We start from the raw sequence: 27,624 nt of genomic DNA on the forward strand, positions 1-27,624 counted from the left end.
TAATATAATCTAGGAGTGTGCGAGATTTACATAATTTGCTTTCACTTAGTTATTCGAAATTTCGGGAAAATTACATGTGATTACACGAAATTCAAATCGATCTTTTACTTCTTTATTTTAGGGTGACATGCATCCTCACTTCAATTTCTGATGAAAGACGAATTGCTAAAGACAATTGTGCAGAAAGCACAATTGCCACAAACAACTGCCCACGTTCTTACTGTTCACGTTGTTCTTGTGTTCCTCTGTTATAATTTTTCTTCAAACGGTGGTGTAATTACGCAATGTGGCAGAATGGTGCAATTTGGGGAATTTTGCTTAACAAGCATAACATGAAATTCCCAAAATTACACAAGGTACACAGGAGTAATTTATATTTCATTCCTTACTCTCATATAATCCTTCTATTTAAATATGACAGCAAACATATGGTAGACGATTTGTCATATCACAAAGACCATATCAGGACTTACACAACTCAGCTCTCAGAATAAGTATCTTCTCATTCGATATATCCTTTAAGAAGTCAGACGAAATATTTAATGATAATAATGATAATAATAAATGCCACAGAAAACACAGTGTCATCATTCTAAATGCCTGAAATAACATATTATTTTTAACCAATGCAATAGTATTTCTTTTATTGACCTTGGATGGATAAAAGACTGAGTCGACCTTCTCCAATTTGAACTTCCTACTGGTGGATCTCAGCAGATGTCAGCCTTTCATGCTGCAATCGCTGCACCATCTTGCCTGAACTCTCAGTTTATGTACTTGCGTTGCTCAGACAGTCATCACTTTAGGAATGCTTCTCTCCAATTCTTAAATACACTGCATTGCCGGTGCAGTTTTTACAGTCATTTGAAGGTGAGTATTTTACCCTCATTGAGCTGTGGTGTGAGAAATTGGGTTGTTGGTTTATAGAGGTCATAGCCCTTTTCAAGCAACAGCCACAATCCTTGTCAGGGTGAGCTACAAAAAGTCACTTAAATAACCGGTGCTTAACCCTATGGCAGCTTGTCACAAAAGCAGTTAGGCTTAACTTAAAGGCAAGGTGTATAGTGTTTATGCAACATTTAAACAGCAATAAAGTGAAAACACAACACAAGAAAAATCTCACATAAGTTTTGTAAAATAGAGTAAAATGTAATACATTATTTTAAACCAAAATGACAAAAATCTAATCAGTAAAGATATGCAATTTCAAATATTTTAAGGTAAGTATTGCGCTTAAAAGCCCAAAGTGCCACTTGCTGTTTTCAGGTGATCCAGGTAAAGGCTAAAGGCATCAAATGGTTAGGGCAAGAAGATGTCAACTTTCTAAAAGTAGCATTTTCAGAATGGTGCCTTAAAATCTGATATAACCATTAAAGAGGATTTTAGGTTACAATTCCTCCGACACCACATAACATTCATTTCAGCTCCCACCCAAAAGTTATCACTTATTAAATGTAATAGGGTAACACAATGTTATCCTATGGGAGAGGTAGGCCTCGCAGTAGTGAAAAATGAATATAGGAACTTTGCGCTACCAGGACGTGTTAAACTTAAAAGTACATGACCAACTTTTTAAATAGACTGCACCCTGCCACATGAGCTGTTTAGGGTCTACCCTATGGGTGACTTACATGTATTAAAAAGGAAGGTTTAGGCATGACTAAATTTTTATTTTGGCAGTTTCAAAATGGCAGATTAAAACTGCACACCAGAATACATTGGCATGCCTGAAGCATGTTTTAAATGAGTATTCAAGTGGGTGGCACAATAAGTGCTACAGGCCCACTAGTTGTGTTAAATTAACAGGCCCTGGGTATCTCTAGTACCACTTTACTAGGGACTTATAAGTAAATTAAATGTGCCAATTGGTTGTAAGCCAAGTTTACTATGTTTAAAGGTGAGAGTACAAGCCCATTAGCACTGGTTAGCAGTGGTAAATGGCTGTAAGTCTTAAAAGCCAACAAAAAGGGGTTCAGAAAGGAGGAGGATTGAAGGCAAAACAAATGGGGGGACCATGTGGAGAAGGCCAGGCCCAGCACGTGCATATCCTGTTTCTTTATAAATTGTTTTCTCACACAAGGTTTCAGAGTTTTAACCTATTAGTCAGCAGAGCCCTGCTCATTCGCCATACAAACCAAAATATTATTGAAAAATTAAATGACAAATGGATGCAAAGTGTACAAGTATGCTTCTTGTTTCATGGTCTTCACTGTCAGGATTTATTGAATGTTCAATAATTCATTACAACTCAATATGTATGTTAATTCTTGGATGTACTACATGGATCTCTGTGAATTTGACGATGGTATCAATAATTAAACTATCATTGGCGAATCTGTCCTAGGTAATGATGTACTATCCTCCTACCCCTGTTCCTGCCTCTGAATCTTTCCTTAGTTATAGCATTGTCAGAATGCACCAGGCACCAAAGCACAACTATTTCTGGTGTTGAGTCCCAGAGTACTCTTCCTCTACTATCATACAGGACTTGCCTCTTAGTGTCTTTGCTGTTGCAGTATTTGAGAAGAAAGACAACTCTTGGTGCACTGCTTCATAATGTTATAGTGAATGTGAATGTGTGCACACCAAAACAGAACAGTACAGAGCACTATAGCTTCCTTTTCTTTGTCCAGGTGCAGAAAGAACACTGCCTATGTTTTGCCCCAATCCTTAAAGTTGGCATTCTGCTTTGCTCACCCGTCTGTTCAAGTCCTCCCCCATTACTTCATTACTAATTGAGATATTTATCACAGAGAGCATTTGAGAACTACAGTTTTTGTCTTTCACGCTTTCGCAATCAAGATTTCGACAGGATATTTTCATCTAAATCACTGAATCCCATTGTACAAACGTTCCATTGTGCACCTCTCCCATCCTGCCATGAATTTTGACTGTGCCCTAAAATCATTTTGACTCATTCAAAAAAATCACCCATCTTTTAGGTCACGTCCAACCATTCATGGGCCCTCTACACTACCATTTCCTCTACACCTGTTCTGTCACTCTGTGCTTCCCTCTCCTTAAGAATATTGAATTCCCTATCAATTGCTTCTATTTCCATTTGCTCTATCTCAGTCTCTATCGCCAGGGTCAGACTAGGATAAAAATTAGACTCTGGCACAAAATAAAAGTGCCCCCCGCCGCCCCCCCCATTAGCAAATTAGATAACTAAAACAGTGGCCTACATGTGCAAATTTGGACCGTTTTGAATTTATATAGACATGCTATAAAGGTGTTTTGTAAGGTATTGTGGAAACGAATGGATTTTTTCTCGCTGTAGGCAATATTTGTGGTTATATCAGGAACATAAACATTAATAAAAACTGGTCTCCAAGGAAATAAAACAGACCCACGAACAGCCAAAAAATGGCCCACACGCTGCCTGTTCAGACCCGCCCAAGGCAGGTACTGCTTGGTTCCCTATAGGCCCGTCCGACCCTGTCTATCACAGAGCAGGCCTGGTTGTCTTGTGTCTTCATTTTCTTGGTCTGCCTTCACTGGCTGTAGGGGTTTAGGTTTCAAACGGAATTGCAGGTCTTTCAATTGTTGGACATAAACGAACTAAAGTTGTGTTTTTTTGCCATGACATCATTGGCCTCGTATATTTATACCTGCCTTATTTCATGTTTGTTTTTCAGGCAGATACATGACTTTCATAATGGATCCTAACCAGTACCAGTATGTCACCAAGCATGGCAAGCAGCTCGATTTCACAGAATTTGCAGGTCAAATGGCCTCCCGAACCTTTGACTATCCCCAAATATCCGAAGCAAAGTTTCCGCAGCTTCAAGATCACATGCACAAAGCCTACAAAATCCTGCAGGGTGAAGGACTGAATGAACTCACTGACAGCATGATGGGAAATCTCCAGCACGTTTTCAAATGGAAATTCTCACAGGCAACAGATTGGCGAACAGAAAAATTATACGAGTTCTGCTGCTCTGTGATGTTCGAAGCCAGTTTCATGACACTGTATGGAAAGGAACCTGCTGCAGATGGCCACAAAGTTATTAGTGAAATCAGAGACAAATTCTCGAAGTTTGATGCCAAGTTCCCCTATCTTTTCACTAGCATCCCGATTGCGTTGCTTGGAGCTACGAAAAAGACTCGAGAGGCCCTTATACACATATTCTTTCCCGATCTAATGTCCAAGAGGTTGACAGTGTCTGAGGTGGTCCAATACAGAAGCAGCGTTCTTGACAAATACGAACAACTCCGGGACTATGACAAAGCAGGTAAGAAACTTATGGATAGTTACTTGTCCAAAGCATAATAATTTACTATAGTCCTTTGAAATAAAACCGCAAAATGGCGACCTTGAAGCATTTTATGCCTTTTCTAATTGACTAATGCTAAAATGTTTTACTCTCAAACAACCCTCTATGATAATTGATTTTTTTTTTTTTTTGCTGAGGTGGTAAAACAAGATCCTTAATGGTGATAATGAGAAAGATTATAACTGAGCTGCATTTACTCCCCTTATTATCCATCCTCGCCCCCTTCCCCCTAGCTCCGACATTACATTTTTAAACTATTCTCATTAAGCAGAAAATTAGACTTCAGAAGCCTATTGGTCCTCATTAGCATTCACTGATCCTTGGCTGGGTCCGTGTCCTAACATCTTTTAATTAGCACACTGCAAATCTAATCAGTGTAATAAACGCCATTAATCTTCCTTTTCACTTATTTTCTCCCAGCACATCATTTCGCCTTCATGTGGGCCTCTGTGGGAAACACGATCCCGGCTACCTTCTGGGCCCTTTACTATCTGGTGCAGCACCCGGAAGCGCTTGCAGTGGTGCGTGACGAAATTGACCATTTGCTGAAGTCAACAGGTCAAACGAGAGGCGCAGATTACAACATCCACCTCAGCAAAGACCAGTTGGACGCCCTGGTCTACCTGGGTAATTTCAGTTTCTGTGCCTCTTCAGAGGAAAGGAAGGTGCATCTCTGTACACTCGCCTTATCACTCGCTTCTGTTTACAGAGGAGGGGGAGGACACAGCTGCTTAATTGACATAATAACACCCATTTACATCAATTATAAATTGTGTAGTTTATCGCTGCAGATACACTCATTGCATGCAAACACTAAAGCCTACGTAATTAACTATGCACGGGATGGAAAAGCCTAAATCTAAGCTTTGCAATTATTTGAAAAAAACAACTTTATGCCTATTAGGTTGTTTGATTCTAAGCATCTGCTAGAGAGTTAATGCATTTCAAATAGTTCTCAATTGTATTGCCAAGAAATTCATTTTCTGGATTAAACGGAAGGTATTTAGGAAAATCAATTTACGCTTAAAATGTAATTACCTTCCTAAAGACAGCGTCAATCTTTTTAGGCATTCGCCAGGATGTTTGCGCTCTTTTTAGAGAGGGATTTTTGAATCCAATTTGAACAGCAGCAGCAGTGTGCTTTACTGGGAGTTTTGGGATCTGTTTTAACATCAAATTGAGGGCAAAGAAGGTAATGCTTCTAAACATGCACAGTTGACATGTTTTCTGCTGAAAAAGAAACACAGAATTGCTGTGATTCATTTCCAATCAGATTTAGGCATCACATTTGACATCATTATGGTGGCTGGATAATTGGATGCATAATTATACACTGACTGTCTTGTTGGGGAGGAGCTTGTATCTTCTAATTGAAAAGACCAAAACAAAGCGGGTTTGGAGGTTTAAACGCCCTGGAACAAATTGATTCCAAAAATATTCAAATGATGATTGTAAGTATGAAAGTGAACAGTGATGCCAGGCACGGATAATTGCAATTTTGTTGCACCCTGAACGACTGCACCTGCACTGTAATTTGTGGCTAACATATAATGAAAGAACTTAATACATTGTTTGATTCTTAAAACAAGTATAACATGTACCTTAGTGGTAAATGCACTTTGTATGGTGGGAATGTATTAATGATGCTATGCTGTAAAATACTTTTAGAAACCCCCTCAGAACTCTGGTAGACATGGTATATTCGCACTGTACAATGGCATATTGTACAAAACAAAGTCTGAAATCAATGGTGATGTCTTTGTAAAAGATATCCCACGTCCAGGCTTTAGTCCTTGATAATATTTCTGGAGTAGGCAACATTTTGGCTGTAACAATCAGTTGCACTGTTCATCTTTCTTAGTTTGGCAGCCATTTTTGATACTTTGGCTCATACAATATTAAAATGTATCTGATGTTGGTGAGATTATATCAGTGGCCTGTTTATTTATAGGCAGAGATCAATCTAGTCGTCCTATTGCATCAGTAGCTCACTTAGTTTTAATGATCTAAACCAGGGTCTGCAATCCCTTCTGTAGTGAGAGTTACTTCTGATCAGTGAAAGTCCTTGTAAGCTACAGAAGGCTAAGCAACTCATGCATTATTACCAGACACTCTCACACTTTATTGACACTAAGTCAAATATCCATAGACTCAGATACCATGGTTTGAACAAAATACTTTGAATAGAGATGCTATTACAGGGCTACCATGTGTGTCAGTGAGAGTCTGGTCTTGAGGGGATGGATGAACATGTGTGTGTATGAATGTGATATATGTGTATGGGTGACTGAAAACCTGTGTCATATGTACTTGTGACAAAGGGCATACATTTCACCACATGTGGCACAGTTGCATGTCAAACAAAACATACAATACATTTTTTTAAATGATAGAAATTTAAAGGGCAGGAAAATGTTCTGCAATTTATTTTCTAACATTGAACATAGTTCGGCACTTCAAATTTTCCCCATGTTGAGGTTTATTGGTAGGGGTGTTCAGTCCAGTAAAGGACTCAGTAAATTAGCCCCTTGATCAAGCCTTGGTAACTGACAACGAGCAGCAAGGTCTAACTTACGAGACAGGAATGAAAAGCATTTAAGAACATCAAATAAGCAACCCAAAATAAAAATCCCACACCACTTAAAAAAAATAGGAAATATTTTAAGAACAAATAGACACCAAAACAACAAAAATTCAATGCAGGGAACCAGAGACATGATTTTTTAAAGATTAACAGCTTTATAGTGCTTAAAAACATATAGTGCCACTCTGGGACATCTGGTAACGCTTGACCGGGACAAATTCATAGTTTGAGGCCAACCGCGATAGAGCCCTGGTGGCATACATTAAGCGGGAGGCCCCATTCAAACATTTACCTTTACACTTAGAAACTTTTCTGGAGCTTTTTCTACTGACGTCGCTCAACCTTCCACAGCAGGCTGGATTTGGAGAGGGTTTGCTGTCTAGACTTTCTGCAAGGCCCGGTCAATCCTAGCAGTCTGGAGCTTTCAGCAGGACAAACTTGAAACCTGGGCTGGGTCGCGGTTGGAGGAAGTTGGCTTCACTGTCGACGTTGGGTTGGTCACCTAATGGAGCTATTTCACAAAAGTTCTCCAAAGTTCTCCCAAACGTCAGTAGGTGCTTCCTGAAGGTCTCCTTAAAGGTTCAAAGTGTCCAAATCACCAATCCAAAGGTCTGGAATCTCCTAGATGGTCTCTGGGATGTCTGGACTACAATCCCCACAATGCACCTGGCAAAATCCCTAAAAGTCCACTGGACGCACTCAAGAATGGGGACTCTTGCTGTAGATGATGCAGGTGGGTTCTGTTAACCTGTAGCTTGCAGAGAGTTCACTCCTTAATCCTTCTTGGAGCAAAGCACAGTCCCCAAGGCTGTAGTACGAGATTGTGCAGCAGGCACAGTCTCTCAGAGTACAGGCCTTTGGGTGCAAATCTAGATTCCATAGTGCAGTCCTTCTTTTCCTTGTAGTTTCAATCAGCAGATCTGAGAGACTCTGCAGCTCTCACGTATGTATTCAGTTATCTGGGGCAACAAGCAGGGGGCCCCTCTGTCCAATGAGGTGCTAGGTGCCACCCAAAAGCATGACAACTTCCTCCAAAGTGTGGCATCTTCTCGTGCCACAAAGCACAACACCTCCAAAATCGAATGTGGATGATTTCTCTCCAGTGGAGTAAGAGCTAGCTAAACCAACCCACAGTGTGGCTCCTTTCCATTAGCTCTCCTCTCCCTGACATCTGTAAATTCCTATTCTAAACCTGCCATCTGGCTGGGGTACAGGATGTGGGAGTAGGTACCGCTAGCATTCCTCACTGTACTACTCTTTCTGTGAGCTCAGTTTGATTTACCCAGCCCCCTCTACAGAACCCATCCTCCTTAGCTTTAGAGCTCTGTCCATCAGATAACCTCTCCTCCAGCCAGGTCACTTATCACCTAATCAAAGAAGCCTGGCTACGCAGTTAAAGCTGACTAATCAGCAGAGACCACTGAAAGGCTGGAATTTGGCTTACAGAAGAGAACGTTCTATAACTTCTCTCCACTAGTTATGATAAATTCAACAGTTGCAAGTTGTTTTCTTTATAAATCTTTCAAGTCCTTGAATGATAGTTTAAACCTTCACAAGCAATAGTTATACCTAAATAAACAGACTCTCCAGGATTTCGCCATTTGCAAAATAATTGCGAAATCTGCAGTTTTGAAAAAAGGCTGCCCTTTTTAAAAAGCCACCCGCGAAATTTGGAGAATGTACGATCTGATATTTTTTGTTGTTGACAAGACTGACAAAAGATCAAGAAAACATAATTAGCAGATATATTTGTCCTCCATATTCCCAACTATTTTGAAACAAGGACATCTTGTGACCATCCTGTGGTTGTACACCAACACAAATCAAGGCTGGGCACCTGGTTTGCAATGCTGTCCAGGTAATGAGGCCTTAGAAGACGAGCTGGTGTTTGGCAAGTGAGACTTAAAAGATGAGAAGGAGAAAAGTGGTGGTCTGGAAAGGAAAATAATGGATGTCCCTTGTAGCTAAATCACACAACATTGGTTTCTTAACAGAACATCAGAAAAATTTGGCCCCTTCATGTTTTCTATTGAATGCTCTTAAAAACCAAGTACCCGCTCCATCGCTCTTCCATCCTCCAAAGGGGGCACATGTTTCAAACATAATAATATAATATGTCAGTTACCTCATTAGTATCAGATATATATTCCATAAGGAATAGTTATTTAAGTTGCAAACAGCAGGCAGGTGGATCAAATGCGAGAAGGATAATACATTTTGCTTAATAACAAAGACCCAAACGCGGGTTAGGGGGATTCTGAAATGCCACCAGTTGTTTTGATCTACTGTTCTACTATGATCCATCAAGCTCGGGGATTGGAAACAATTATGAAGCAGACCCTAATCTGGAAATGAAACCCACAACACAGTCTTATTGTGGACCATATCTATGACCAGTAACACATCAGTGCATGCCAGTGGCAAAGTAGATGTCCTATATTACACTCTGTCATGTGACATCTCCAACAACAGCAATTGGCGCTAAGATTGGAAGACGTGAGTTTATATAGCATCCAGTGCAATTCGTGTAACATCATAAAATAGCTGTATTTAATCTCACCTCCCCGAGTCCTTTATTATGAAAATTCGTAAGGGCAGAACAATCTTTATTAGTCAATTGAACTGAAAGTTTTCCTTGCCAACACGATCTGAGTAGAGCTGCTGTAGTTGTACAGAAAAGGTAATCAGTCGTTGTGCCATACAGACCAGACACATTTCTTCTGATTTAGTCCCATATTCATAAATGTGTGCGAATGGGAGATGATTTGCAAAGAGAATATTGCTGAGTCTCACATTTATTTTATACAGTGTGGGAATTGTTAGTATTTCCACTAAAAAGAGTTTTTTTTAGGCCATATTCAGAATTTATTTTCCGGAAGGATATCAAACTGTCATCCGTCAAAAGGTCCCTGATAATGGTTATCCCTCTTCTCTGCCAATCCTCTAACTGAATGTCGAACCCCATCAACATCTGTTCTTTCTTCCATAAAAGCGCTTTGCTATATGATTGTATAACTTAAGTTCTATGTGGGCAGTGCACCAGTCCTGTTTAGCAGAATTTATGATGGGGCTGTATCCATCATCAGGTTCTGTGTACCTATTGTACAGTATGTTCAGATCGTCCACAAACGACAGCAGTTTTCTCTCAGTGCAAACTCATTCAGGTTTATAAACACATGTCAGCATCAGCCTCAAGAGAAATGCTAGTTCGGGGGCATCAAACGCAATTAGGGGGGACGCAGAGCAGAGATGGGCTACTGGGTCCCAATCGTGGTGCTAGGGGTCATTTGATTTCGGTGTCCTGAGTTCCATCGTATTATGGCTCTGCAAACTGGGACAAGAACAACCATTTTGGTACTTGACTCTCAAGATAGGCTCAAAAGTCCTAGGTTTCTCATGGAGGTAGTGCAGAGGGCAAGCGTTCAAATCTCAGCAATCAGCGAACAGACACACCAAGACATTTCCACATGATCAATCCATTGACTGAAGGGGGCACCCGCCAAAACAAGCCAATGGCTCAAGGTGGCTATTCCAAAGCCCATCTCTGCAAATTATATAATGAACGTTGTGTGTGGTGTTGACATGACCTCTGGCATTGAGCTAAAGCTATCTGTAGCCAGACATAGCACGTTATTTCTCATTTCTCACTACACACACACCTATACAGCCACTCAGACATCCACTCACACATGGATACACACAATCACATGACCACTTACATAAGATGTGTTAGAAATAGTATCACTCATTAGTAGTACACAAAGTATAGTAATTTCACTTTTGAATCCTTAGTATACATGTTTAACATTCATAAACTTTTACAAAACACTTACACTCACTGAATAATTTCATTTGTGATGTCATCAGTGATGTAATTTGAGATATCATCAGTGATGTCATGATTATTGTCACTGACCATGTCATGAGGGTTGTAATGTGTGGGGTTTTAAGCAGTGCATTTAGGGGTGAAAGTTATAGTTAGCTCAGGTAACTATAACTGATGAATTTCACTGGTTTTGTACAAGTGAAATCTGAGCCTAACTACAACCTCTTTGTAAACTTTGTTTTTTTCAGTGCATTTCTAAAGTTTTTTTTAAATTCTATTTCTTAACTGTTACAAATGGGGGTGTCTATTTGGCGGAGGTAGGTATCTTTGACCAAGAAAGGACCCTTCTTCATAGTCAGGGTAATGGGGGATACACTTCTAAAATAACCCCTTCTGACCCCCATTATTAGCTTGGCACGAGCAGACCGGCTTATCTCAGAGGCAATGTGTAAATAATTTGTGAACACATACAGTAATACAGTGAAAACACTACAAATGGACACACACCAGTTTAGAGTTTAGAAAAATAAGTAATCTTTATCTAAACCAAAACAAGACCAAACCACAAAAATCCTCAATACAGTAATAAAAATATGACTTTCAAATGGTAGAAATAGTTCAGTTCAAAGGAAGTTGCAGATACGACACTTTTCACACAAAGTACTTGGATGCATCGCTCACACAAACAAAAAGGGTTGCAGGGAAGGTGATGCGTCGGTTCCTTACTGCTGCGCAGGGGAGAAAAAGCATCGGTTCCTTATCAGAGAGGAGGTGATACGTCAGTGTCTTATTGCATGGGGAGGTATTGCGTCGGTTTCTTGATGAATCCTGCAGCGATGCGACAGACTTGGCGCCTCGATGTGAAGCGATGATCCGGAATGATGCATGGGTTTGTGCTGCCACACATCAGGCTTTACATCGGAATCAGAGATCGGTGCACTCGATGTGGCATGTGGCAATTTCTTGAGCCGCAAACAGACGCTGCGACGGTTTCTTCGGTGATCGGAAACAGGTGTGGATACCCCATGCTTCTCGAAGTTGCACTACTTTTCCAGCTCCCAGTGGCAAACAGCTTCCAGAGGTCCAAAACAACAGGCACCTCTTAGCAGGACAGAACACCCAGCAAGGAAGTTCAGGGGAGCTGGTGGTGGTGAAGTCTTTGAGTCCCTGAGACTTCAGAACAGGAGGCAAGCTCTTCTTCAAGCCCTTTGAGATCTTTATTTTCCTATCTAGTTCCCAGGGGTAGTTATGTTTATAAAATGTTGTAAGCAAACTCCCCATTCTATTGGAAGAAAGAGCCTTGCAACAGTGAAAAACGAAATTGGCAGTATTTCACTATCAGGACATGCCACACACACAGGGCATGTCCTAACTTTCACATACACTGCACCCTGATCACAGGGGTACCTTGGGCCTACCTTAGGGGTGACTAACATGTAAGAAAAGGGAGGTTATGGTCTGGCAAGTGGGTGCACTTGCCATGTCGACATGGCAGTACTAGACGGCACACTGGCAATGCAATGGTAGGCCTGAGTTACATTTACAGGTTGCTTAGGTGGGTGGCACAATCTGTGCTGCAGGCCCACTAGCAGCATTTGTCTTACAGGCCCTGGGCACCCACAGTGCACTGTTCTAGGGACTGACTAGTAAATCAAATATGCCAATCATGAAATCACCAATCCATAACATCAATTTACCAAGGGAGCACTTGCACTTTGGCACTGAACAGCAGTGGCAAAGTGCCCAAAGCATCTAGACCAGCAAAACGAAGTCCAACACACAGCAAAAACACAGGAGGCAAAGGCAAAAATGCAGGGGAAACCCACGCCAATGGTGTCAGGTCTAACACTAACTATAACGTCCCTGTAACCATTGCTTTTTTCCACGTATTTCTAGGTTTCTTTTAACGTTAAGTAAGATGCCCATTGCAATGCATGGTAGGGGGGTTGGATGCAGGGTCTGGCATTGTGCTGCCCCCACCCAAGCTTTCTGTTCCTGCTCCCCTCCTCCTTGCCATCCATTGTCCAAGTTCATACCTCCGATTCCTCATTGCAGCACTGTGTGGGCACTGTGTGGTCGTTGTTCTGGCACTGCTCTCTCTGCCTGCCCAGAACAGTGAGCGTGCTGCCCCATCTACCTCCTCCCTATCTTCTGTTGTCTGAGTCTATGCACCAGCCCCCTCCCTCCTACCCTGCATGGTCTGATGTGCTGCCACTTCCCTCCATTTAGCTTGATGTCCCTGCCCACTCCTCCTGCCTAATTCTATGCCCCATCATTGCCCTCTTGCGTAGCCTCTGTGCTTGCTTGCTGCCCCTACTCTTCTTCTCCCTGCCTTCCGATGTCTGTGTGCATACACCTACTCTCTCCTTTGTGCCCACCATGTTCCATGGACCTGTCACTGTCCCTCCTATCTACTCTTGAGTGTTCTGTTGAGCTACCACTGCCCCTCCCTTCTGCCTAGCATGGTGAGATGACTTTGACCTGTCCTGCCACCTCCATCCTGCCTGTCTGAGTTCCATGCCCCTATTCCCTCCCTCCTGTCCTCTATGGTCCATTTTTTGTTACTCCCTTCTGCTCTCCATGCTCTGTTGTGCTGCAACGGCTCCTCCTGCTTACTCTGCATTGTCTGTTGTTAAGCCCCTTTCAATGCCCTCTCTTGTCTGCATCCAGCCCCTATGCCTCCCTTCTGTTCTCCATGCCCCTGCCCCCTCCTTCTTGCCCACCATGGCCATTGTGTTGCCATGCATAGTCTTCTGTGCTGCCACAGCCCCTCCCATCTGTCCTGTCTGGTCAGCTTGCTGCCCCTGAACCCCTCCCACCTTCCCTCTGGTGTCTCTGTGTATGCCATTATAGTCTCACTGTTGCCCTCCATGGTGTATTGTGCTTATTTCAGTACCCATCCCACCTGCCCTCCATGGTCAGCTTGCTGTTCCTGCCCTGTCCCTTATCCCCTGCCTTCCATTTTCCATGTGTAGACCCCTATCCCCTCCCTCCTGCCTTGCCTGGTCCATTGTCATGCCCCTGCCCCTGCCCCCTCCCTCCTGCCCTTCATAGTTGGTTATGCTGCATCTATCCCTCCTGTGTGCCTGGTATGATCAGCTTGCTGCCTCTTTCCCCTATGTTCTTTGTTGTCCATGTACATGACCCTGTCCACTCCATATTGCTTTCTATTGTCCGTTGTGCTGCACTGCCATTCTGCTTGCCCTGTGTGCTGTATTGTGCTGCTGCAATCCCTGACACCTGCCCCGTAAGGTTGGTTTGTTGCCCCTGCCCATCTCCCTCCTGCCCTCTGTTATCCGGGTCCATGTCCATAGCCCATTCCTCCTGCCCTCCGTGATCCAATGTACCATACTTGCCAGAGTTTAGAACTTGGTAAGAAGGAGATTTTGAAAAATAACTGGGGAATTGATTTTCCCTATTGACTTGCATTGAAAAAGAGTAGTTTTTAGGCAGGAGACAGATAAAATAAAGCCCTATGGGGTTTAAAAACATTGGGAGTCTCCTGCCTGAATTGGGTCTGTTGGCATGTAGGATTGTACTGCCACTGCCTCTTTCTTTTGCCCTCAGTGGTCTGCTATATTGCCACAGTCTCTCTTGCCTGAATGGTTGGTTTATTGCTCCTGCCCCCCTGTCCCCTGCCCTCCATGGTCCGTTGTGCTGCCACTGCCCCTCCTGCCCGCCCAGCAACTTGTTACCTCTGCACCCTCCTCCTTGCTCTCAATTATCCAAGTTCGTGCCTTTGACCCCTGCCTCAAAGTAGTATTCTAATGAACGACTAGATTGCTAACATTCTATATATGCTACAAAAGTGTGGCATGCTGACGTCATCTTGATGTAATCAAAACTAATACCTAAAACATTTCCTTTAGAAATGATAAAAATGAGATACAAATTAAATACAAATTATGGTTAGTGCTCTAAAAGACTAAAATGAGGACATATTTTCTGAGTTCTCAAATAGCGACAAAGCACTTTTAAATGATTTGCTATCTTTATGTTTTTTTTTTATCCAGTTGAATACCTGATTATATGTTACACTTAGGGGAGAGGATGTGGCTTTACGACCAGATCTGCTGACTTTGCAAATGGGGAACAATGTTCGAGTTTCAGCATCAGCCCGACGTCCTGTGATTCTAGGCAAATCACTTAATCTCCCATGCCTAAAACCAAAATGGACGTGTCCTTGTGTAATGTAACTGATGCTCATGTACAACACTCCAGTACCTTCTGACCAAGTCTGCGCTGTAAAAAACCTGCAAATATGTGCTATGTTTTCAGCTCCATCCTGCTGCAAATTAAAGCTAAGCACTGTTTGGCCTAGCATCAGACTGAAATGAGTTTAAAAAATATCAGCTAATGAAATAGTAGAAAACGCCACTGATGAGGCAATCAAAACCTAACATAATTACAAGTTACTGCCACTTAACAATGCAGTGCAGTCTGGGAGTTGTAGTGTCCTTCAGCTGAAGCAACTGAAAAAAACCTGTATCAGATAACAAAGCTTGTAAACAGAAAGCCCATGAGTTGTAAATAAGGTCTCTAGTAACCATAAGCTGCCCCTAGTCAAGTATACTATTCAAGTCTTTTGTCTGTACTCTGTCACACACCTCATCAGCTGGATCTGCACTCACTTCTCCAAACTGTGGGCTCAGCACCATGGCCGGACATCACCAAAGCAGTTGTTCACATTCGTGAAACAGGACACAGTTAATTACCCTGTAGGATGCTTTTGAGGTCCCTTTGACCAACATGTCTGCTGGTAGGATTTGGAATTTCTGTAGCACGGTCTAGTTTTAAACAGATTAGCACGGTCTAGTTTTAAACAGATCTCTAGTTCAGTCACCTGTAGCGAATCTTAAAAAGCAACACTGAGCTTGGGCAAGGTATCCAGCTATGAGAAACTGACCAGTACAGTTATCACCCCTGTAACACCATTGACCTCTCCACAATAAACAACAGCGCAGCCAGCCGGTGATGTCAGCAGGGAAGCGAGTCAGTGGTGGGCATGATGAAGCATGTAGTCCCTACAGCGCTGGTGCAGTAAAAGAAGTGTGTTGTAAACATATGAGAAACTGCATGTCCCATAAGGCAGCATGCACAGCACTTAGGAGGGTGGATGGGTCAGCTCGGGTGCTTCAACGTGGTGGCAGCAGGGTGCGGAAACAGCTGCCCTCGGAATACAGCCTCTAACATTTGAACTCTGTCTTTGAATGTAGACCAATGTAACAAGATATGAAAATGATTTTCAGCCCAGTTTACAGACCTCGGAGCAACTGAAAACATCTAGCACTCTGTCAAATGCTCTTAGGGAAAAGGAAAAGTAGTCTCTAAACAGATGCTATAATGGGACAAGTTGAAGGGTACAAGTACTGGGGTGCTTCTCAAGGGGAGTGAACAACTGATGGACAAATAGGGAAGAATAACCACCTGGAAGAAATTATTTTTAAAGGACACTGAAATAAACAATTGAAAAGCAGTGGGCAGGCTGTAAACCCACAAAGTATATAAAACATATATACAACAGGTCTCAAACGCACAATCTAAAAAAGGGCACCAACGAAATCCTAGTTTCTACGGCTGAATCAACATAAACAGAAGAATAGTTTCAATGCATGACCATGTTCTCGTACCTTTCTGATGAGTCTGTCGAAAATGTACATCTCACTGTATAAGATGGCCACGGGTTGTTTGGATGTTAATTTGTTCGTTACAAGCGACTGTGCCTATAATATTTAATATTATGTATGTCATTCATATGATAACAATGAAAATCTGTTAAAAAAAAAATAGTTTCAAAATCATTATACATTACGTGGAAAATAGTGTCAGAAAAGCTTGAATCCAATACCTCTTCAAATGGTTCCTTTTGACACGTCACATTTTCCACACCATTGATTTCAAGGACTGTAGTAATGGGGAGTTGCTTCATTAGGTCAGAATTTCCACAGAGCCCCCAAGGTGTGTGAGAATCCTGTGGATCCTTAAACTGCTGGTGGCAGAGCTTCTTTGGGTTGGCTCTAACTTAGACCTTAAAGCAGTAGACTCTCTCTTTATGTGGCAAGATGAGCTAACAGATACAAGGGTTCTCCAATTTGTCAAATTTCCTGCACAGATATTGCAGGTACTGACCTTTAAATCCCTCATCCTTTTCCAATTTCTTTCCCTCCCGTAGGAGTGATTTGGCGAGATGAGGTGGTTCAAGATTTTCTTTCCAAAGATACCATATTCGGGGGACTCTTACATTCACTTGGCTCCATCCGTACTGTCCTTCTTGTAAAAAAAAAAAAAAGAAAATACCACCTTGTGCCTATCGTTAGTGTCTGTGCCCTTATCCATTGAGTCTACTTACTCTTCAAAATGGAGGGCATCCACCTCCTTGATATCTTGATTGAGGGAGGCTGGCTTACCAGGCTAAGATCCTCTCTGACAATTCCCATTTGGCACCCTCTCCTGCAGTTCATTTGATAGAGAATGCATTGGTATTGCTCTCTGTCCATGATATTCTTATAATGTTTCAGTCCCATGAAGAGTTTTGCTATCATACAAATCTGACAATGTCCATTCTTCAATGGTGGATTTGGTGGTGAACTTCAATAATTCAGCCAATATTTCCTAGTAGGAGTTACAGTTTCTGAATGTTTAATCATTACTTCCTCATGTCAGTTAAGTCTGCCTTGCCTTACCTAAATCCAAAAACAAGAAGGTATCTCAGCAGCCCTCTAAGGCTTCTCATTCTCTCTCAATGACATGGCTAATATTTTGGGGCTATTCCTCTTGTTAATGAAGGACATTTACCCTGGCTCTTAGCAATATCAAACTCCTCAGTACCTCAAAGATAGCTATCTTGCCCATTTACAGTGAAGTATTTTCTCATACACTTAATTTATACCTCATTCCAGATGTTAAAGGATGGATTCTCTGGTGGTTTTCCGACACATAAGTCTGCAATAGCAGGGCAATATTTTGAACCATTATTATCAAACTGATGACAGTCAGGTAGGCTGGGTGTTCTTAGCTATAGATCGGAAGTGGGGCTCTCAAGAGAAATCCCTGAACTTTAATGCCTGCGAGCATCTTGCTGGTTGTCATGCTATCAAAAGCCTGACCCTAGGCAGGGTAGTTTGTGGCATCGTATACACATAAATAATGACATCACGCTCCGCTATGTCAATCGCTTAGGAGGTGCCCAGTCATATTCACTGATATTGCAAGGAATGTTTGGATGTCAGACCTAGATAGACAAATTACAAGCAGAATGTACCCCATTCTCAATAACTGAGGTGCCCATTAGGCACACTTCCACTCTTTGAGAAAACAGTGATTGGACCCTGGATAGAAAAGTATTCTGGTACTGGCTTCAGAAATGATGTTCATTCGATAACAACCTGTTAGCCTGAACACGGGACCATTATATCCATCTTTTCTTCAGCTGATGCTCTGATCTGGGGGCTGCCACTCTGGATGCTTTCCTACAGGATTGAACGAGTCTCCAGCCCTGTGTTATTATAGACTTTGTAATTATTTATCACCTTTTAGCCTAGATCTTTTCATTTATAGGAATCATTGGCCTTGTATCCTCCCTTTTAAGGTCCATGCTGTGATTTCCGATTTCCAAGTTTCTTGGAATTAACTATGGATCTACCTGTCTGTTTTCCCCTTTGTCTGTCCCTTCTGACAGGCCTGACATTGGAAGCCCATGAACTGCTTCTCAAGGGCCATTTAGAATTAGCCACCTACAAGATGCCTAGCTCTCATACTCTGTCAAAGAAATTCAGAGGCAATTGCGAACACTTTGCTGGGATGCTGGGTTGCTGATGTATTTCACTGTTTTGATTCCCCTTCAACTCCATTAATGCCAGTGGGCAATTTGTTAACCAGCCTCCTCATTAAAATCATGGCCTACTCTACCGTCAAACTTTATAGGTAAGTCCTCTCAGCTGGACACCTTCCAACTGGCGAGAGCAGTCATAATGTGTCACCTCTATAAATGGATAAACTTGCAGCAATCAACTCTATTCCATTACAACTCCCTCTCTGGTCTTAATTTGGGGCTTGCATTGGTAACCAGCTTAGCGCCAAATGAGGGTTTGGATCTCAAGAGACTTCCTAGAAATTTGACAGCCCTTCTTTGCTTCATTTCCTGCTGCAGAGGTTGTGCGTGGATCCTTTTCTCAGAGGACATCTGTTTTTTCTTAGAAGGCCCACCAAAGTTCTCTGTTCTTCCATTGTATCCTGCTTCTTTAAAGATTAGCCTCTTTTTCTTTCCTAAAATTGAGGTTTCCTAACCAAAAAGGGCCGAATCTACGTTAATAGTTATAGAACCATACTGTATCAAAAGATCAAAGGTGGTGGAATGGGTCTAGAGCTGGAAGTACACTTTCAGAAAAACTTTGGTCTTATGCGATATCATCAGCATCAGTAAATCAAACACATGCAGGTGTTTAGAGTTTAACCATACATGCATTAGGCTGGAAACAGTTTATGGAGGAATCTATCTCAAAAGCAGAGGGTCATGCCAAAAGCATTTTTTGTTTTTCAAACAACCACGGAACCCTTTGAACTTAGCCTAAATCCAGTGCCAAATTTGTAAAAAAAACAAAAAGAACTGCCGTGCCTCTCGTCAGGAGGCCACTGCAGCTTGCACCACACATTGCCCCTGCCATGCTGCCAACAATAGTAATAGCACAGCTATTAAGCTTCACACTCCTACAAGTGTGACAATTCAGACTATTCCAGGCCCCCATAGCTATAAGAATAACTTGGGTGGCAGGTAATAGTCATTCCTAATGTATTTTGAATTCATATCACTGTTGTTGTGGTCTTCTTTAAATTAGCCAGACAGCGCCACCTTGTGGCAGACTGTCAAAAGTACTGGTGTTGACGATTAGGTTCCGGTGCTGAGCCCTGGAAACCACAGGCTCAAATTAAGCACTGCCTAAATACATTTTTTCATGCCAGGTTCAGAGAGAAAGAATGTCATGGAGCATCTGCGCGGACAAGCAAAGCACTGTGTTTTGTAAAGCACTTTCGGGAAGAAAGCACTTAGCTTTCTCCAGGCCCCAACAACCTGGACTCTGGCGGCAGACCTCAGAGGCACCTGTAGAAAAGAAAACCACCAACACCCCTTTCGTCTGCGATGCAAAGAAAGCAATGCACCACAAACGTACTGACTACCAGGCAGTGGGAAGAGGGCCTTTCCCAGCCCCACACAAATCTATACTTTTACATAGTGAAAAAAAAGAACTCTCCAGCCTAATCTTATGCAACTGATGCTTTGTAACACAATCAAATGACGTGGATGAAAGCACATGCGAATCCCCCTTAAAAATAACCTCAACAGAGTATTGTAATGTTTATAAACTGAATTAAATAAGTATCACCCGGCCTGAAAGCTTCTCTAAACCAAGAAAAGACTCCCATATAGTTTGTCGTCGAAATAATTGAACCAAAAAAATATTCTTTTCTAGCTAGGTTCAATCACCTACCAGCAGACGTGAATGCAGCACTTTGTTCTGAAGGCCAGCCTCTCAACTGCCTGCCCTTCAAGTATGACAGTGACTCAATGAATCTCTTGTGGCTGCTCTGCAACCTACTACATGCAGATTATACATAGTACAAGTTGTCAGGTCAGACATCAAGATAGCGGGTATGAGCTTGTCTATTTCAATGACAAAATATCTCCCATATGTTCGAAAAGAAGATCAGGACCTTTCTAGTTCCTGGAAGAAGCCCACTGGGGCACCTTAAGAATTTCGGGGTTCTGGGCCCAGTGTATTCTGTGGACCCCTGTTCAGAACAGCTTTGAATTTATGATCCAATTTCAGCTCTTTCATGCCCTCTTTGGCTACGTCATTGACAGTGTACAAGCCCATCCAAAATTTTAAATGTGATCCCATATAATATTCAGGGATAGTGAGATGTGTTTTCAGTATTATACAGCAGCAGTTAACTACTATTCACTGCAAATAATAATTGTGACCCCGCCCACTTCTCATTTGTGAAGTCCTGTTTTGATCTAAAGGATTTTTTTTTTAATGGATTTTGCATGCTGTTGAAAAACATAAGCACTTCTCTGTGCACAATGTCTGTAATAGACTTCACTACATCACCCACATTAAAAATAAATGAAAGGAACCCGCATAAATAACAATTTGTTCAAGAATTATTGAAGGTCACTAGGGCAAGACTCTCTGCAGAACCGGGCTGGCTGTATCTGGGGCACCCCTGAAAGGCTGGGACCCTGGGCAAGGTCCCACTATGCCCATGCCTTAAAACGTCTCTGGAAGCACAGGTTTATGCACCAACTAAGCAAATTCCAGTAATGTCTAACTTCCAGAATGTAAAACAGAACTTAACTGCCGAGCAAAATTGACTATCTTAAACGAAGGAAAGTAAAGAGAAGTGAGAACTTTGCAAGTGACATGGGCCTGTACTGACGGTTAAATTGGCAGGGCCTCTTCTTTTCCGCCCTCTTGCAATCATTTGTTTTTTTAATTCTTGTAAAATATTCCTATGTTGCATAAATGTCGAGATCGCTAACAGGCACAAGCCCAAAACCTTTTAACAAAATTTGGAAATTATTTTCCTAAGATATCCTTCTTTAATGCAACATCACGATACAAGTATGGAGGGCACAGGATTTCTACTTTAAAGTAAGCTAATATCCTATGCTCTTCACATTCATATATTTGTTAAACTGCAAATTAAAAATTTGTTTTGGCAAATAAGATCTGTTTGAAAGTCTCCAAGAGTATGTATGCAATCGCACTGACAATGAAAATCCATGTAGCCCAATGACAAAATTATTTGCAGCAAGAGTAGTAATGAAGAGAGATTCAGACGTGCATTGTTTCAGTGCAAAAGTCAAATCCCATGTTATTACCACAATAGGGATGAGGCAGGTTTGAACAATAATATGGATATTCATTGCTCACGCAATGGTCCTATGCAAACGGTCTGGACTCTGGTTCTCCTTAAATACTATTCTTTATACCTAATACACAGAAAATAACATCATGACATAAATAATGTCATTAGCTGCTCTGATTGTAGCATGCTACTTATTACCCCTAGGTGTCCCTTGTCCTCGTCCCCTTCGTCACAAGTGAGATAACCTATCTCAACGAACAGAAACATGAACATTGGAATACTGGTATATAATGCCCACCCCCTCTCATTGGATGATACTTAAGCAGTACCTACCCAGCATTCCTCCTGTTCTTTTTTCTATCGACCGACAGGATGATGTGGAGGTAGAATATGGGTTGCTCCTGTGGGCCTTAGGCAATCAGTCAGCATGTTCAGCACCGGCCGACATTTCAGTGTGGCGGGGGTGTGAGCCGGCAGTATTGCGCATCTGCTTGCCTGGGAGGCTTACGGAGAGACATGTTGGTGACCTGTAGGCTTGGTGAAGCATGGGGGCCCAGTGATTTACTGTGGAGGTTTCGGGTGTAGTTTTTTGGATGGAAGAGTATCAGGCACCTGGCTTCCGTGTTGCAGTCTCTCAGACATACCGAAATAGGAGTGTGTGCATGCGCGAGCTGGTCTTGGCTCTCCAGAGTCATTGCTGTGATGATATGAAAACTTCAAATGCCAGTGATCAGGTGAGTACCACATAGTGGTTTTTCGGATTCCTTAGCAGTGAAGTCATTTTGGGCATTTACTATTGGTGTTTCTGGTGAATTTTGAGATGGGCAAGCTTTTAAAAAAGAGGAGCCATATAGAGACATCCTCTTATTCTGAGTCCTCTTCCTCTTACCCAAAGCAATGCAGGGAGAGTGATGATGCCAGGATAAAACATCTCATAAAATAAACTTTGTTGGAAATGGGAGACGAGGTTAAGAGAGGGATGCAATGCCGGTAAGATCCTCTATCTTCTGGGGCGGAGGTAGAGGTCCCCGGTGCAGAGGAGCATAAGGGCTGTTAGAAAGTGGGTCTCTAGTTGGCAGAGGTATGTACCCTGTCTAAGTAGGGACCGCAATCCTAGTCAGGGTAAGTCAGATACACAACCAAAATTAACCCGTGCTCACCCTCTGGTAGCTTGGCACAGGGCAGTCAGGCTTAACTCAAGAGGCAATGTGTAATGTATTTGTGCAACACATACATTCCATTAACAAAGTGAAAACACCAACAAAAGACTCCACACTAGCTTACAATAGTAGAGAATATTATTTATCCGAGTAAAACAAGGCCAAAACAACAAAAACCCAATCAGTAGAAATTGAGATATGAATTTTTATAGATTAAATCTAAAAACAGTGATTAGAAGTCAATAGCTCTAAAAGGTTACTTGAGGTTGTGCTAGGCTGGGGTAAATCCAAAGTTCCAGTACTTACGCAGGGCATGCTGGAAAAGTACCTTGGATGGAGCAAGCGTAGGCGTCGATGACTCGATGCAGCAGTTTGGATTCATGCAGTCTGGTCGATGCGTCGAAGACGAGCCTTGCAGCGGTATCTTTGGGTCGGCCCTGCGTCATTGTTGAAAGTCACAGTCAGGTCCCATGTTGTGCTCAAGTCTCACAGGGATGTTGTTGGATCAGCTCTGCGTTGGCGTTGAAGGGCTCTGCATCAGTTCCAATGGCACAAAGGTGATGAAGCATAAATGTTAGAGCAAAACAGCTGCAGAACCCACTTCTGAGGACAAGGACTGGAAGGGGGCCCATCAGGCAAGTGTAGGACTCACAGATGGCAGAGTCCAGCAGCATCAGTAGGATTGCAAGAAGTCTTTTATGACCCTGAGACTTCAGTAAGAGGGGGCAGCCAGTAGGCACTTGGAAAAATGTGGGCTCAAGGATGTGGAGAACAGGTCAAGTCCTTCTCACTCCCAGTCAAGAAGCATCAGACCAACACAGCAGAGCAGGTAGCAAATTGGAAATCCATTCTACAGCACAACAGTCAGCAGGTCAACACAGCAATGCAGTTAGAGAAGTGACAGTCCCCCCTACAGAACAATAGCTCTTCTTCCTGGTAGAATGTCCTTGGTACCAGCAAAGTTCTGATTTGGTGGTATCAGGGGTCCAGTACTTTTACCCAAATGTGCCTTTGAAGTGGGGAAGACTTCAAAGAAGCCTTTGAAGATCACAATGCCCCTGCCTTTCCTGCCCTGGCCCCGTCTCACTACAACGGGTATGCAGTTCTTTGTGTGGGGCAAGTTCAGCCCATTCGTGTGCAAGTGCCAGCTCCTCCCTCCCAATCTACATTAGGAAGGCCCATCAGCCTGGTGATGGGCCATCAGGATGCTAATGTCACACTCCAGCTCCCATTGTGTGACTGTCTAAAGGGAATGCACAAAGCCCAGCTGTCACTCTACCCAGATGTGTATTCGGAGACAGGCAGGGGCACAGAATAGTTAAAGTAGAAAAAAGCCAGCTTTATGATAGTGGCATTTTCAGTCTTACAATTTTAAATCAAACTACACCATAAGTTGTAATTTTAAATTTAGTCCAGAGACACCAAACTCCAAATCTTTATATTTTCCCAATTGGAAATTACACTTAAAAGATTTTTTTGGGCAATCTGAATGTTAACCTATTGGAGAGATAGGCCTTGCAGTCGTGAAAAATAAATTTAGCAGTTTTTCACTACCAGGACATGTAAAACTCTAAAGTACATGTCCTGACTTTTCAATATATTGCACCCTGCACATAGGGCTGCCTAGGGCCTATGTTACGGATGCCTTATATGTAATAAAAAGGAAGGTTTGGGCTTGGCATGTAGGTTAACTTGCTAGGTCTAAATGGTAGTTTAAACTGCACACATAAGATCTGCAGTGGCAGGTCTGAGACAACAGGCTACTGAAGTGGGTGGCACAACCCATCTTCAATTAAATTTTCAGAAACTTTATTCGGAAGCATTCCAACATCCATAAAAGTGAATCACAGTGCAAAGCAAACAATAAACAGTTAAAAATGCATCAAATACAAAAATTCATAAAATATATAAAAAAAATACAGTACAAGATAATAACAGCAACGTGTTTAGAGGCGCATTGACCTACGTGCACGTACAGTGGATTTTAAAAAGGAACCAATGTGCAAAATAACTTCCTCATTGTTTAAAAGTAATAGAAATCGAAAAGCAGGTCTACATTGGCCAATTTTACAACAATATGTCATTAAAAGTGGGATTTTAAAAAATCTGGTATACCATGCATGAATATTTACAGAAGAAAATTAATTGGAGCATCGTGTGACCAGATAAATCGTTACATGGGTAAGGTATAGATTCAAGATTATGTGTAAAGCCAATGGGAAAACAGAGCAAATATTTGACAGTATTGGATCTGAAACATAATAATAGGGAGTCCTCCCATTGGTTGCAAGCAATCCAGATGTAGTTGTTAGTGCAGTCTGAATTCCTCAGATCAAGAAATCTAATCATCGTGAGTTTCCCTATCAGATCCTTTAACCATATATACAATTCCTCTGCACACGTTCAAAAGTAAATACATCAAGTTACATAAAATATCACAATGATGCTTGTCTTTATATTTTCAGATGTCTTTAATTCAAGGGGCCCGATTCACAGAACAAACTTAAGACAAAATCCTAAACTTAGTACCATTTTGGTATTCACAGAATGCACTTACTACTTCTGGTATTCACAGAATGAATTTAATACTTTTGCGATTCACCGAATCAACTTACTACTTTTGCTATTCACAGAATGGATTTAAGACTACTAACTTTACGTCCGCACTCGGGCCGGAAATTCCGGCCCGGAGGCGGAGCTTCCAGCCCGGAGGCGGAGCTTCTGGCCCGGAGGCGGAGCTTCTAGCCCGGAGGCGGAGCTTCTGGCCCGGAGGCGGAGCTTCCAGCCCGGAGGCGGAGCTTCTGGCCCGGAGGCGGAGCTTCCGGCCCAGAGGTGGAGATTTGAAATCTCCGCCACTGGCTGGAATCCCCGCCTCCGGCCTGGAATCCCCGCCTCTGGCCCGGAAGCTCCGCCTCCGGGCCGGAAGCTCCGCCTCCGGGCCGGAATTTCCGGCCCGAGTGCGGACGTAAAGTTAGTAGTCTTAAATCCATTCTGTGAATAGCAAAAGTAGTAAGTTTATTCTGTGAATCGCAAAAGTAGTAAGTTCATTCTGTGAATACCAGAAGTAGTAAGTGCATTCTGTGAATACCAAAATGGTACTAAGTTTAGGATTTTGTCTTAAGTTTGTTCTGTGAATCGGGCCCAAGATCTTTAAGCCTTCTTAGCCAACACGTGTTTTGTCGCTGTAACAGGGGATTACCCCACAACTTCTTCAGGGCTGACTGCTGATTTGCACAGCGAACACGCCATGGCCTGGAGATCCGAAGGGTTCTACCTAATACTGCCGGATGGGGCACCTTTTCTAAAGGAAACTTCCTTACATTTGGAAGCATATTTAGCTTTCCAGACACGAGACTAATTAGTCTACCTCTCCAGGAGCAAAACTTATAGGAACCCCATCCGGGTTGAATTATCACCAGAACTAAGAGACTACTTGAAACTGACCTCAGCCCTGAAGAGGTCGCGGGGTAATCCCCAGTAACAGTGACAAAACACTTGTTGGCTAAGAAGACTTAAAGATCTTCAATTAAAGACATGAAAATATAAAGACAAGCATCATTGTGATATTTTATGTAACTTTATGAATTTACTTTTGAACGTGTGCAGAGGATTTGTATATATAGCATAATTGGTCTGCTGGCCGCACACGTCGGGATCTGGTGGTTTTGCCCTACCTTATGCACCATGACAAATTACCTGTCACAACTGATTTGTAATTGTGATAGACCTTAGAGCGCCATTTTGCCTATTGCTGAACACCGACTGTATAACAGATGCTTTAACCGCTGTGTCTCATCGAGGTTATAAAATGTGTCAGCCACACTCCTCTTACTTATGCTAACACATGAGAGGGAGTCTGTGAAAAAAATTGCATTCCGATTCTATGATATTCAGTTTTGATGTAAGAAATCTAAGGGATTTGTAGCCCTCTGTCAAGGGAAAGGCACTCCATTATTATTTCTGTGGTTGGGGCAGTCTCAGGATTCTTCCAGATTGAGAGCCACAACAAAACAGGCCGCACCCGATCAGATCGCCAATGTAAAATAGCCCAAGTTCCTTATGACAAATAAAATGTGCAACAGACAGCGGCACGAAAAAAGCCTTCTTTAAAATCTGTTTTCTACCTGTTGGATGGCCATGCAGTTGGAGATTCCCCAAACCTCTGCACCATACATGGCAATTGGTAGACACTGGGATTTGTATAATTGTAATCAAGAAACAAGGGATCCACCACTCAAGGATTGATGTATACTGCACATAGACCCACTGGCCCTGGCAAATTTCATGGTACAGTGTGTGGTATTAGGGGCCACGACCCTTGGGTAGAAAAGTAAATTCCCAGGTAAGGACAAGAAACAAGATCTATACTTAGGTCAATAAGACTTCACATGAGGCTTAGTAAAGTTATTCTGAAGATCTAAGGAGGGCATAGAGTCAACCAAAGTGTATCCTAGCTGACCCAGTGCCATGGGAGTGCATGCCATGAGCATTGTGTCATCCGCATAGGGTAATGCTGGAAGAGGTTTTCCTTTTATAATGGGCTCGTCTGGTGTGGCACATAAAAGTGAGAGGTGTAGATCATTAACATATAGAATAAATGAGAGGGGCCAGCACATATCCCTGTCTCACTCTGCATTGGAACCTTATGTCACTCGACACCTCCCCCTGTTGGATAAGCTGGACCCTTGCGCTCATTCCCACATGCAAATGGGTGAGTAAGTGAACCAGTGTTATGTCTAAGCCCTGTTTGATGAGAATTTGCCGGTTTGTCCATAATCAGTCAGTCGAAGGCCAATAACAAATCCATGAATGCAAGGCAAAGGGGAGATTGTTTGGCTACTGTGTTTTTCCCTATTACCTGGTTAAGATTAAGGCACTTTGTTTGTTCCTAATTTGTGCCTGCACCCA

At 42.4% G+C, this 27,624-nt stretch overlaps 1 protein-coding gene across 2 annotated transcripts in view; it reads left to right on the top strand.

Annotated features, from left to right (window-relative positions):
• CYP7B1 (cytochrome P450 family 7 subfamily B member 1) overlaps window positions 1-27,624 on the top strand; it is a 666,301-nt gene that overhangs the window by 505,663 nt on the left and 133,014 nt on the right. For both annotated transcript variants that reach the window (XM_085605530.1, XM_085605531.1), the window contains exons 3-4: window positions 3,639-4,235; window positions 4,698-4,904. In XM_085605530.1, the coding sequence (XP_085461656.1) occupies window positions 3,639-4,235; window positions 4,698-4,904 (804 nt within the window). The remainder of the gene's footprint in view (window positions 1-3,638; window positions 4,236-4,697; window positions 4,905-27,624) is intronic.

This window comes from Triturus cristatus, chromosome 5_1, assembly GCF_964204655.1.
Source record: "Triturus cristatus chromosome 5_1, aTriCri1.1, whole genome shotgun sequence".
In the NCBI taxonomy this organism is placed as follows: Eukaryota; Metazoa; Chordata; class Amphibia; order Caudata; family Salamandridae; genus Triturus; species Triturus cristatus.